The sequence below is a fragment of the Fukomys damarensis genome, unplaced genomic scaffold (genome assembly GCF_012274545.1).
Source record: "Fukomys damarensis isolate Sample0158 unplaced genomic scaffold, DMR_v1.0_HiC HiC_scaffold_12, whole genome shotgun sequence".
In the NCBI taxonomy this organism is placed as follows: domain Eukaryota; kingdom Metazoa; phylum Chordata; class Mammalia; order Rodentia; family Bathyergidae; genus Fukomys; species Fukomys damarensis.
Window position 1 is genome coordinate 484,815 of NW_022900924.1, and position 12,945 is coordinate 497,759.

General features: G+C 51.9%; 1 protein-coding gene across 4 annotated transcripts in view; it reads left to right on the forward strand.

The window, feature by feature from the left end:
• Window positions 1–12,945, forward strand: part of Myo18b (myosin XVIIIB) — a 278,729-nt gene that overhangs the window by 187,319 nt on the left and 78,465 nt on the right. For all 4 annotated transcript variants that reach the window (XM_033762282.1, XM_010603683.3, XM_010603687.2 and 1 more), the window contains exon 34: window positions 1,460–1,612. In XM_033762282.1, the coding sequence (XP_033618173.1) occupies window positions 1,460–1,612 (153 nt within the window). The remainder of the gene's footprint in view (window positions 1–1,459; window positions 1,613–12,945) is intronic.

Genomic DNA, 12,945 nt, shown 5'->3' on the forward strand with positions numbered 1-12,945 from the left:
TAATACATCTGAGAAAACAAGGCTAAATTCTAAGAACCAGTTCATTTTTCAAAGGATTCCAAACTGATGGTAGAGGAATAATAATGCTAACTCTGCAGGAACACATTCTGGGTCATCACACAATACTTATAATCCTTGATGGCATAAAAGTGCTTTGTGATCCATTATCGCACATGATCATTGTCTTATCTAAACATGGAAGACAGGGATTTTTTTCTTTTTAAATCTCTCTTCTTGTAGACAGGGAAACTCAGCAGAGAGGTGGTTTGACTCAGCCAAGGTTCCTGCCACCAGTAAGGGGCGAGTTGGGGTTTAAAGGCAGGGCCACATGCTTCTCAGTGCCATGTTCTTTTGGGAATATTCTGGGGGCATTCTGAGCATCCCAAGAAATGGTTAGCATTTGGCATAGAAGGATAAAGTTCCAGTGTGTAGAAATGAAGTTCCTGTTTTCTTTAAAACTCCTCATCTCGTGGATGGTGCTGTGTTCTTTGCTCTGGCCTCCTGAAGAGCCCAATAAAGGGGCTGTTCCCTCAGGGACTCTAATCTGCTGCTCTGTACTTCAAGGGGATGGTGTGCTGTTGGGATTCTGTGTGAGGCGCTAGTGTCTTCTTTCTGTTTCTCCTTGCCTTTGTCTGCCTGTACTGTTGGCCACTGGAAGCCGTGAAGGTCACCCTCCTTTGTTCCCAGTCCAGGAAGTGACTTCTTCATGACCGCCTTGATCACTGTCCCCAGAAATTCACAATTCTGGGAAAAGGAATGTGCTCAGATCTGGGTAAAGGTCCCGCTGCAGAAAGTGATTTCATCTACCTGTCCTTAAACTGGAATATACATGACCAGCTCAAGGGACAGAGCAGCATGACTTGGATTTGAGAATAGTCATTATTTGCCAAGGTGGGGCGTCCATGCGGGTGGGCACCGCGTGTCCTACATGTAAACCTGTGGCGTGACACTGTAGAGAAGTGTCTCGTGTCCCCTGGGTAAAGCTCCGTGAGTCTCCATACATTCATCTGGCACCACCCAGACCAGTAGCACAGACCCACCGGTCACACCCATCACTGTCTGCCCTGGCTGTCCTGACTCCCACTGGCAGAGCCTGGCCAGCCGCTGAGGGACTCGCCTGACATGAGAGGCTCTTAGGAGAAGAGGGGAGGTCGTATTGATGGCTTGGCACTGAAGGTAGGACAGAACGACTTTGGACCTGAAGTTGTGAAGAGAATCATGATGGCAGCTCACATTTTGGGGTACCATTTCTGTGCCACGCACTAGGCTGGGCTCGTATTTAATTTCAGAGCGACTCTGTGGTTGGTAGCAGTCCATTCTGGACGTGGGGAAACTGAGTGTCAGAGAGGAGGAGCGTCTTGTCCAAGATCTCATGGTACGGGTGGCACAGGCAGGATCCAGGGAATGGAAACACCTTCTGCTACTCTGCCGAACTCACGAGCCTTCTCTTATCTTCCAGATTGGCCATCGGGACTTTGACGTGGAGAAGCGACTGCGAAGGGACCTCCGGAGGACGCACGCACTGCTCTCAGATGTCCAGCTCCTTCTGGCCACCATGGAGGATGGCAAGACGTCAGTCAGCAAAGAGGAGCTGGAGAAGGTGCATGGCCAGGTGGGTGTTGCTGGGTCCTCTTAGGACCTGGGCTGGGAGGAGAGGCCCCCCCATGTCAGGTACAGGGCCCCAGTTTTCAGAGACCTGCAGGGAGATGGGGGCATTTATGGGTTGGGAAAGCAGCATGGCCGGGCGAGGTGAGGTTGAGGGGCTTCTGAAGGACTGAGGGCATGTGATCTGCTCTTCTGAGCTGAGGCTCAGTGTGTCTGTCTCAAGGGGCTGATGCCCAAATGATTGACGGGGGACAGAGAGAGAACCACCACCAGGGCTCATAAGAACCAAAGAGTAATAGTGCTAACGATGCAAACGCAGCTCCTAGCAACAGCAGCAGTTGTAACCAGCTGACGACGTTCACCAGGTTGTCTGTTGGCCCCTGGCTGTCACTGTCTGCGAGCCCCTGCCCCAGTACTGGGTCCTCGTTATCTGTTGTCACCTGGTGTTCTCAGGTCAGCTAAGCACAGTGAAAACCATCGGCTAACTCCATTTCACGAGGGAGGAGCTGGGTGGCAGAGAGCTGAGATGGCCCACACAAAGGCACGCGGCTAGAGGATGGTAGAGTCAGAATTCGAACCCAGGTCTTGTGGCTCCACCATCTTTGGCAGCCTCCAAAGAGGACCTGAGCAGCAGGTGTCCAGGTGCAGGGCTGGCAATCCAGGAGCTAGGGACCTCAGGAGACATGGGAAGCATGGGCCGTGCCTGCTGAGAGTTGGCTCAGGGCACCCAGTGCGGAGAGCTGTGAGTGGATCTTGCAGGGCAGAGCAAGCCCCTGGGAGAGAGGCCCCAGGGCTGAATGATGTAGCAGGGACTTGAGATTTGCGTCTGGGAGTGTTGAACTCTTGCATTTGGTGTCGCCTTGGAAGTTACACGCCTTCCTGGGAGGAGCCTTCTTGCTGAACCCATGTGGCTTCACCCCTCTCTTCTTGGGAGAGGCCTTCTTCCTCCTCCACCTCCAACACTGGCCTTCTGTCGTCCAACCTCAGCCACGCTACAAGGCTGGGGCCTTCTTTAGCTTCGCAGGTTACGTCCGGGAACTCAGGCTGGTGACCTGCACTGTTCCTTCTGATTCTCCCACGTTCCGTTGTCTCAGGACACCCACCTGATCCTTTGCACATACTGAATTTCTGTTGAGTTCAGTTGGATTGTTCTCCTCACTTTACAAAGGAGGAACTGAAGGTCAGAGAGGCCCAAGATCACACGGCCGGTTAGAAACGATCAGAGCCAGGCCACATTTCCCAATTCCAAACCTGGCGTCCCCTGTCTTCTTTCTTCAGGAGGAGCTCCTGATAGTCAGCAGGTTCCCAGGAAGGCCGTGGGAGGCAGCAGAGTAAATCTCCAGGTGTCAGCAGCAGAGTCCTGGGAGCTTCTCCTGCTCCTGGGCCTGCCAGCAGTTCCGTCTGTAAAGTGAAGCATTTTGGGTGGAGCTGAGGCACCTATCCAGAGACCCTAGAAAAACAACCTCCCTACCGCAGACTTGGTTTCTCCAGTTTCTCTATTAGTGCTGCATTTCCTGTCCCAGGACCAGCCCAGCACACCAGCCTACCTCCGTTGCCAAACCTGGCCGATGTCCTCTGGACAGGAGCAGTCTCTCAGCTTTCCCCTGATGGCATGATGTGGACAGCTTGGCTCACTGGCCAGGGGCCCATAGAATGTCCTCTGGTCTGGTTTCACCTGGTGGTTTCTCAGTGTGAAGCAGCAGGTTCATGGGTTTAGGAGAAAAACCCACAGAAAGTAAGGGCTGAGAGCCCAGAAGCCAGCAGATCCCGTGACTCTTGGCTGTCCATCAGTTCATTCTCTTCTCTAGTGACAAACCTTCCTGGCTTGTCCAAGATTTTCCTGGCTTCATTGCAGTGTCCTGTGTTCTGGGGAGGCCCTCAGTCCCAGGAAAACTCTGGGTAGGGGGTGGCCATTCTTTCCTTCTCATGGCCACATTGGCAAAAACGGGTCCCCAGGGCTTGAGTGTGTCCCTCACTAAGTTGCCATGAGATCCCCAAGAAAGGGGAGGCTGGTTCCTGGTCATTGAACATGAGAGGGAGCTTTGGTCCAGAGGAGGTCGTTGATGAGCCCAGGGTAACAGCAGTAAGTTGCAGAGCTGGAATTCACATCCAGAGCTTGTGGACCTAAGTGCACAATCTGAACTTTTTAGCCTCATCGTGTGTCTTCCTGCGTGTGGCTGACTGGGTGAGCAGGGACCCCCTGGCTACTCGGCTTGCCTTAGGTGGGCAGAGATGCCCATGTGCACAGCTGGGGGCCAGGCACCTTGAGTTTTTACAGCTTCCTGGGCCGTGGAGTGCCTGACCTGCTCATCTTCCATCAGAGTGTCCCTCCCGTCAAAGCGTTCAAGCCCTCCTTCCCCCTACCAGTGAAGTGAATGTACTTGAAAAGGAACCGCATGCTTTTGGCTCTTTTTCTTTTTTCCTTTTTTAAAAAAAGGATGCATGAGAATCTTCCCTCTGCAGGGTTAAAATGTGTGTTCTTGGGAAATAGTGGTATTTAATGAAGGCGCCTTGAGCTGAATCAAAGTGTCTCATTCTTCTGAAAGTCACCCTCCCCCAGTCTCTGTATCCGGCTCGTATCAAAGGGAATCCACACACAGCCTTGGCTTTCCGCTGCTGTTGTCATGGAAATGGTTATAAGATGGGATCGCGTGGACCAGAGGTCAGGGTACAGTTGCTTTGGTTCCCGGCACACGTGTCCTGCATGCCGGAGTCAGAGCTAATCAAATAAAGCAGCTATGACATTGGGCATTACTGCCTCTCCTCGCTGATGGATGGCGTTTGTCCTTTGCCTGAAAGCTCCAGGGCCAGAGGCAGGGACAACAAGCAAGGAAGGGGAGGAAGGGAGTGAGTTAATTTTGCTGCTGGCTGCTTCTGAAGTGCTGGCTGTGGTGCTGAACACAACCAGGCTCTCCTGTATCCAGAGGTATTCATGCAGCGCCTACCACGGGTCATGGCAGACTAGATACAGGCAACTAAGACGGGCTGGTACCCACCTTTGTGGAAATTTATCTGACGGAAAAGGAGACAGACGCTGATACAAATAAGTGGAATAATCTCATACTTTCCTTCGGATGTGGAGGGAAATAAACGAGGTCATGGGGTAGGGAATTGGGAGGAGGGTCTCCTTTAGAGTGGGTGGTCAGCTCTGGTACCCTGGGACGAGGAGCAGGCAGAGGCAGCCACATAGAGTGCCTGGGAGCTTAGGATTTTACTCCAAGGTGTGAGAAGCCAGTGGTAGATTTCCATCCCATCCTCAGCCTTTTATTTTTATTTTATTTTTAAATTTTGAGACAGGGTCTCCCTAAGCTGCCCAGGCTGGGTTGGAACTCGGCGATCCTCTTGCCTCAGCCTCCTGAGTAGCTGGGATTACAGGCAAACACTACCACACTGAGCCCACTTCATGGTTTAGAGGCTCACTCTTCTGGGAGAGGAGTTGAAGAGAAGGTGCGTGCTTATGAGGCTAAAGTGCCCTTTATGCCTGGAGGAAGTGGTCACCTGGGTTAGAGAGTGTTGACAGGCCCAGAAGGGAAACACCTGGGCTCATTTGGAAGTGATGGCACGTGCAGGTAAGGTTTGGTTAGTCTGATGGCACATTATTTCAGATAACCTCTGTCCTGACTCCAGGAGGTGGATGGCTGTTCCTCGGTTTGACCCATTTTACTAGGAAGGAAGCAGGCTGTGAGAGACTGAGCATTTACCAGAGCACAAAGCTCGACAGGTCTGGTAGCTGTGAATGCCAGCTCTCACCCCTTGCTTTTCTCATATGGGTCCTCTTCACATTTATCAGGCACCTACTGTGTACCAGGATTTTCCTTGGGGCCCTGTGGACCTTCCAAGTTGGCTGTACATTAGAAAACTTCAGCACCATTCAAACACCCTTGATTCCTGGGTCCCACTCCCTAGACCCTTTCTTTTTTCATTAAGTCTGGGTTGGGACTGCATTTTTAAACAACTACATCCAGAGCTTCTGATGCTGTTCTTAGGACCAGCATTTAGGAACCAGAGGCAACCTTTATTCCACAGACCTGGAGAGGTCCAGTTGGGTGGCCAGAGGTCTATCCTGCAGGTGAGGACACCGACAATGAGGTGACATTTTTGTGACAGATCTTAGTTCTGTCTATTTTGCAGTTAACTGAATTTTGAGTTAAGAGAAACGGTTCCAGAACTTGTTCCTTTCATGACCTTCAAGCACCGTGGCCTTCCCCAGCCCTTTTCCTGAAGCGGAATGTTTTCACAACTTCACTCGGGCACTCCTGAGGCGCTCAGGGCTTCAGAACGTGGACTGGGCCCGGGCCTCTGCAGCTTGCACATGGGCTGATGGGTGCCGTGGTGGTGGGGAGGGTGTTGGAACACAGCTGCTCGGGAACCTCGTTCAGTCCCTGCACGTCTTCACTCTAGGGTGAGCCAGGGATAGGCTCTAGGGACAAAGAGGGGATGACAAGGTCTCTCCTTTTAGGGGCTCCCGGGCCAGTGAAAAGCGGACCCATAAGCATCCTGTGACTGGCAGGGGGTTGACGCTATTGGAGTTTGACTAAGGAGGGCGTCCTTAGTGTTGCTTTGGGGGAGGACCTGGTAACTTCAGCTCTTTTTAAAGGTAAATTGCTGGTTATGGAAGATGGATGGGGGCCTTCTAGGAGGAAGGCCAGTACATCAAGAGATGGAGGAACCCGGCAACAGGATGTACATTCAGCTTGGCATTGCCTTTCTGGGGTGTAAAATGCTCAGGAGGGGAGGATAGAAGGGGTAAGGGGAATGCCAGTAAGAGACGAGGGAACCAGTTTGTAAGTTTTTAATGATCCCCTGGCTGAATTTATCCCAGAAGTCACAGGGAGGGATAGAAAGCTATCGGGCAGAAGAAGATACTACTGGAAGCACTTGGAAAAAGATGGCAGGATCGCAGTCTGGCACTAGAGTCCTGATGTGCAGAATATCAGGTTCACCTGGGACCACGGAAGCCCCATTAGACAGAGCATCTCCTGTCCATAAGGGCAGGCTCCCCTCTGCCCATTGTCACAATATCTGGAGCCTAAGAGAATTGTTTGGTTCTTTCCATCCATTTTCTTCCACTGGAAACCTTGGTTGCATCTCAAGGGACACTTGTGGTGCGGAACCCCTCCTGGTAACACACAGAGAGCTCCCAGAGGCTACAGAGAAGCAGCGTGACTGCAGGGTTCAAATCCTGCATCTGATCTGCTCCTTAGTAGTGCCGTGATCTCAGGTGAGGCACGCTGCCTTTCCGAGACCGAGATTTCTGAGATTTCTTAGCTACTAAGGAGCTGAATACTTCCAGCTGCTTAGGTTGACGCCAGACCCCAGATTTGAAAGAACTCTCTGAACTGCAAACTCTGAGACCATCCCTTAAAGACAGAATGCTTTCCCCCAGCTCCTTTGTTCCACTGCTGGGTGCTGGCTTATGGAAGGTGCCGGACGCTGGGCATACGATTTTATAAGACTGCTCGGAACACGCAGGCGAGGAAAGGGGTGGGGTCGATCGTACAACACTTGTTCTTTCAGAGCCAATTACTAATGAATTCCCATGGAACGTTTCCACTGGAAACAAACTAATCTGGAGACAGAAGCAGTTCAACAACCAAGATCCATAATTGAGATAATCGCTGTGCATAAATAACATCTGTGAGTAGCAGATGCTGGCACCTGTTCCAAGGAAAAGTGGAGGAGGTCGTCTGCTCTGGGGCACTGGGTTACTTGGTTAGGTTTCTTCTTCTTTTTTGTCCCAGTTTGATTCATGCCTTTGACCTTTGTCTCTTCCTCAGAGGAGACGTTTGATTTGCTGTTTGTTGAACAGAGGAAGATTTGCCCTGGACTCTCTACTTGTTTGCTTAGTTCGTGTGGGGGACTGGACTCACCTCTTCCTGCTCGAGCAAAGCAGTCACCAGATCTCAGTCACTGTAGTCCCCAGATGGCTCCGTGGTTCCTCCCACATCCCTCTCCCTGCCCTGGGCTTTCTCCCTTCCATTTCTCTCAGGTCCGCTGACTTCCAGTCCTGTGCACACGATCTTTCCACCACCTCCTATTTGGAGAGAGAATCTTAAAATGGAAATAGTGTCTTGAGTCTTTGTGTCCAGGATTCCTAAGTGGCTCCCTGGTACCCTAAGCATGGAGTCCATGCTCTTTGGTTTGACCTACGCACAATCCTGTTTCTGCCTCGGTGTCCCCCACACCTGTTCGCACCTTTTCACCTCTGCCTGAATGGTGTCCTCTGTGAGGCTCCTGCCTCTGCCTTCAGCTCTCTCTGCTGGTGGGGTGTCTGTGTGTCCTCTAAAGTTGAGTTTGGGCATCTGATCTTGGGGTCATCTCCGGCTCCCATAAGCTGGGGTGAAGCTACCACCTGTGTCTCACAGCTTTCTGAGCTCACCCCTGGGTCAGGACGTGCCATTCCCTTTGTTTCATGCGTTTTCTTTTTGTGGCTTCTTAAATACATGGACTGGAATGAGGAAGATTTGTCCAGAGTCACAAAGTCAACCGAAGGTCAACTTGGGATTTGAACTCGGGAGGCTGTGGTGCCTGCTTGGTAAACCAATACCCCACGTGCAAGCAGATGTCTGGTTGGCCTGCTGCCATCTCAGGGCTCCTGGGCCTCTCCTGGAGCCCCTGGAAGCTCCTGTGGACCATTCTGTGTGGGACTGTGGCCCGGGTTCTGGGCTCACCCCGGTGGGGTCCTTGCCCTGGTACCTTGTCTTCACCATGAGTTCCCTGTGATGATTAGTGCCCAGCTGGAGCCCCTGTTAGTGCCCGGAAGACTGATTACCCCGGATCCATCTTCAGTGCCCTTAACTGGGACATTTGTCACCACGTGTCACCTAGGCTTCCCTGAGATGTTGGGAGTAATCGATGTGCTCTGGGCAGACGACCCCGATGGGAGCCCGTGGGGCGAGCAGGCTCTGGGGGTCTCGTCTCCTCAGCTAGCAGCCCCAGAGTAGGTGGCCTCGTTTGCAGATTCATCTGAAGAGACTTTATTTTTTCTTCAGAGATTATGTTAGAGTAAATTGATTCAATATTAACATAACCTCCCATCAGAGGAAATAAAGAGCATGTTGTAATTGGTTAAAAACCTGGTAATCGCAATCCTGTTCACCCCACAAATATTGACACTTTCGAGGCTAGGATGAATTGCGGGTGGAGAAGCCAGTTCAATGTCTTCTCCCAGACAGGACCCCCTAAGGAGCCATGGGGGCCGCAGAGCAGGAACTGGCCTGGTGGGGTCGTATAACCATCCCACCCACAGTGCCGTCCGTGGGAGCACTGCCTGTCTGCACACTGCCCGGCATGGTACCAAGCGTGTCGAGGCCACAAACTAACTTGCCTTGTCCTGCCCTGCCTACTTCCATCAGGGGCAGGGGCGGTATGTGGGGTGCAACTGCCCACACTGGCTGGGGGGCTAGCGCAGCAGCTGATCTTTCGTGCGGTTGGTGGACACTTGTGTTTTGTGTGGATTTTGATTACGATGCTTAGAGCTGACATGAACCCCTTTCACATGTTATTTTACAGAGGAAGGAGGGCAGGGGACCTTGTGTGTGCCTGTCTGGAGGCTCTAGATCTAGATGTATGACGTCTCCGGATTACAGTACACACTGCTGGTTTGGTTTCTCAAAGGAGTGGTACAAATCCTCTCTGAAGAGTGTTATCATTGTGTCTATCTAAGATGTCCCCAAAAACGTTTTGCTAAACGAACAAACAACAAAAGCAAAGTATCTGTGGATGTTTCTGCCTGGCTAGTAGTGTGAAGGTGGCAGGGTTCCTGACCCTGGCTGGTAGCTGCTGTGGTTTGTCATTTTCATCTCTTAGGCGTGTGGGCAAAGGGGTCTCCCTGATGAGTGAAAATAATGTGGTTGTCACCTTCTCCAATCACTTTGGCCACTTGGGTGTGTACTTCTGCCTGGTCAAGCTGTGCCCTCCTTTTTCTGTTGAGTTGTCTGCATTTGTTTTTAGTGCTGTGCAGGATATTTTCACTGTAATCTCTTTGTCTGTTACAACTGTCCCCCCGCTTGGTGGCTCACCATCATATTTTCCTAGTGATGTCCCCTGTTGAAGGGCTACTTTGATGTTGGTTAGAGTCATCTTCAGTTGTAGGTGCCTTGAATTCAGGTATCAGTGTGTCTGTCACGCAGCGGGTGCACCGCTCGGCTGAACACTGGTTAGGTGGGTGTCGGGGCCTGGCAAAGTCCGGGACACAGGCTCACCCTCCCCGCAGGGTGCAGCTGTCTATATAGTCCTTCCACCTCTTGTGCTCCTTAGCTTTTCTTTTGTACGATGAGGGAGACTTCAACTATGTGGGTGGTTTCCAAAGCTTGTGTTTGTATATGTGTTTATTTTGTTTTTAGCAGAAGAACATCATCGAGGGAAAATATCATTAGGACATCTCTTGTCTGGAGCATTCCTTGACTAGGATTCATCTGAGTTGTGGGTGTCTGGGTTTGGTGGATAAGGCTGTGGTCACCTCCCTATCCTGGTCATTTCCTCTTACAGGGGAGGGTCCTGCCCACACGTCCCACCTCTGATCCATCCTCTGGAGTGGCTGTCTGGATAGCAGGTGGTATCTGGAGTGAGACATCATTGTGGGGTACCTGGAGGCCATTGCTCCCGAGGCGGTGTTGAGGGGACTGTGGGTGGCCCAGGGTTGTGACCAACTTCAGACTACCCTGCCAAGAGGCCTCGCCGGACCAGGGCAGGCTCACTAAGAACAGTTTTTAGTACTCTTGAAAGAAAATGGGGAAAATAGGCATCAGGAAGAGTTTTGATTCACCAATGGATGATAGCCCCTTTGCAGAATGGAAGGAAAATTCTGGAATATTTAGTGTATGTCTAAATAGCTTGAGATCAAGGACAGAGGACATAGCCACCTTCCAGTCTTGGGAATTTTTCCCTTGGGCCGCTGTCACCAGCTTTCTGCCTTGCCCAGACCTTTGTGGGGACTGTTCTGACAGTCCTGCTAAGTTTGCCTTGAGCATTTCGGTTTGGGGAGGTCAGGGCTGTCTGTGGCTTGAGCTATAAGGGGCTCCCTTCAGGGGAAACCCTGCTGCTGAAGATCAGTTCTTGGCAGTGCCCAAGGGGGTGCCGAGGTCCGGAACATGTTGAGATCATGCCACCAAAGTCACGCTCTCTCGAGCAGAATGCCTCTGTGCTGCGGTATTTTAAAATCCCCTGAGTTGTTCAGCCAGACTCAGAAATCCAGGATCTACACGCTCTACTGAAAGATCACCTCCTTCCATATGCCTAGCCTCTCCTCTAGGAGCTTACCAAGTCCAAAGCAAACATGTCGCCCAGGTATTTAAAGCGGGCAGATGGCTTGCGTAGGCACGCGGTGCCATGCGTGGCTTTGCAGCTGATGTGTGTGTGATGAGAATCTCAAACGCGGCTGCACTGAATGGAGAGGAGGTGGCGCTAGGCGGGACTCCGCAGCAGACCTGTGGGTGGCTGGGGGTGGTGCCCCGCAGAGCCGCCTCTGACCTGGGGACTGGAGGGTCTCAGTGTGTGGGATGCGCAGGCTGACTTCCCGGCTGTGATGTAGGAGACTATGAAGGTCAAATAGTCCGAGCAGGGCCTGGTACAGTGAGTGCTAAAGGGACCCCTCCTTCCAGGTTTCCCTCCTACTGAGTAACTGGGAGATTGGGGCGATTCAGCCTCTTATGTGTAGGGATCCACACACTTAAGAGTTAAACCACGGCAAGTATGACCCTGCCGCAAGGTTGTGACAGGACTCTTGGTTCAACTTCTTGACAGCCGAGCATCAACAGACACTAACGATGAATGGTTGGGGTGCTTACTGCTGGCCTGCAGTGTGTGTGCGACCTCCTCAAATCCTTTCCCTCCTCCTGCATCTGGTTCTGGGTTTCAGCAGTTTAGCGCAAACTGGCTTGAGTAGAGAAGGAGAAGATCTCATAATAAATGTGTCTGGTGCCACTTCTTGGCTCAGTTCCTTCAGCGCCTGCTTGTATTCTAAGGCCAGCATTTCTTTCTTGGTAGCATGAGGATCCCCAGCGCTCCAGCCTTTTAAAAGGGGAAACTTTGCTTCCAGCATCCCAGCAAAAGTTCTGGCATCAGCCTCATTTTTTCCCCCAGCACAAATCACTGCAGCCAGCAGGAGGGGTTACTCTGCTAGGCTTAGCCGGCCGCATGCTTCTTGGGGCTTGCGTGGGACCAGCATGGCCAGCAGCTGGGTGTGTGGGAAGAGGGAGAGCTGCAATGCAGAGGCACTGAGCAGGGGCTGTGGCAGATTTCTGCTACAGAGCATCCGTGGCGATAGCACAGCGTAAGGGCTCAGCGTGGGAACCCAGTGGCCGACTGCCTGGGCCCTCTCCTACTTCTGCCACTTAGTGCTTCTGTGACTGAGAAGTCACTTACCCTCTTCAGTCTTCAGTTTCCTCAAGTAGAGCAACAGGAATGATTGTGGTCGCTATCTTGGAGAGCTGTGGGGTCTAAATGGTTCGTATCCAAAAAGTGTATAAAGCACAACCTGGCACAGAGTAAGAGCTCATCCTTGTAACCTGTGTGCTTGGCATCCCGCAGCTTGTGTGGCACACAACTTGCACAACTGTACCCTGAAGTCCTGCTCAATGAATGAGAAACATTTTCTCCCACATTTTATGTATGAAGAAAACCAAAGCTCAGAGTGGCTGTGAAACTTGCTCAAGGCCACTGGGTCAGAGATAGAGGATCTGGACTGGAACCCAATTCTGCTTGACCTTGGGATGCTCCGAACCACCATGCAGTTCAGGATGATGTCTGAGGTCCCCTCTCATCGTAGCTGAAGAGCCATACGGGGAGAATGCAGACCACCCGCTACCAACATTTGGTCCTAAGTGGTGCTAATCTCATCATGCCCCTGTGAACTCCAGGCTTGCAGGACCTGCAGCTTCCTGCTACAATCACTGCAGTGTCAGTGTCCCAGCAGATGCCCCCTGCAAAGCTTAGGGACACTTAACTAGTGCCCAAGGTTGGGAAGTGTGTTCGAACCCATAGCTGTAGTGTAGGAGAACTGGAGTGGGTGTGTGTCTGTGTCATGGAGGAGAGCCTCGTCTCCTGGTCTCCAGTGACTGGGGCAGCACTGAGGCCTCTCTAGTCCCCTTTCAGTGCCCACCTCTCAGGATTTGTGCTTTGGGAACAGAGGCTGATTTCACAAGCAAAGGACACAGCGACTGACTATAGGCAAGAGGGAGGGGAGCCTTCCCATTCCTGAAGGTGTCTGGGGGTTCACACCCTCATGCTTGTGCGCTGACGGGTTGATTCTGCAACAGTGAAATTTGGAAGAGAAGGGAAAACATGATGTCCTTGAATGCAAACCAGATCCGCTATGCTGTGAGGGTCGCTGTGAGGCCA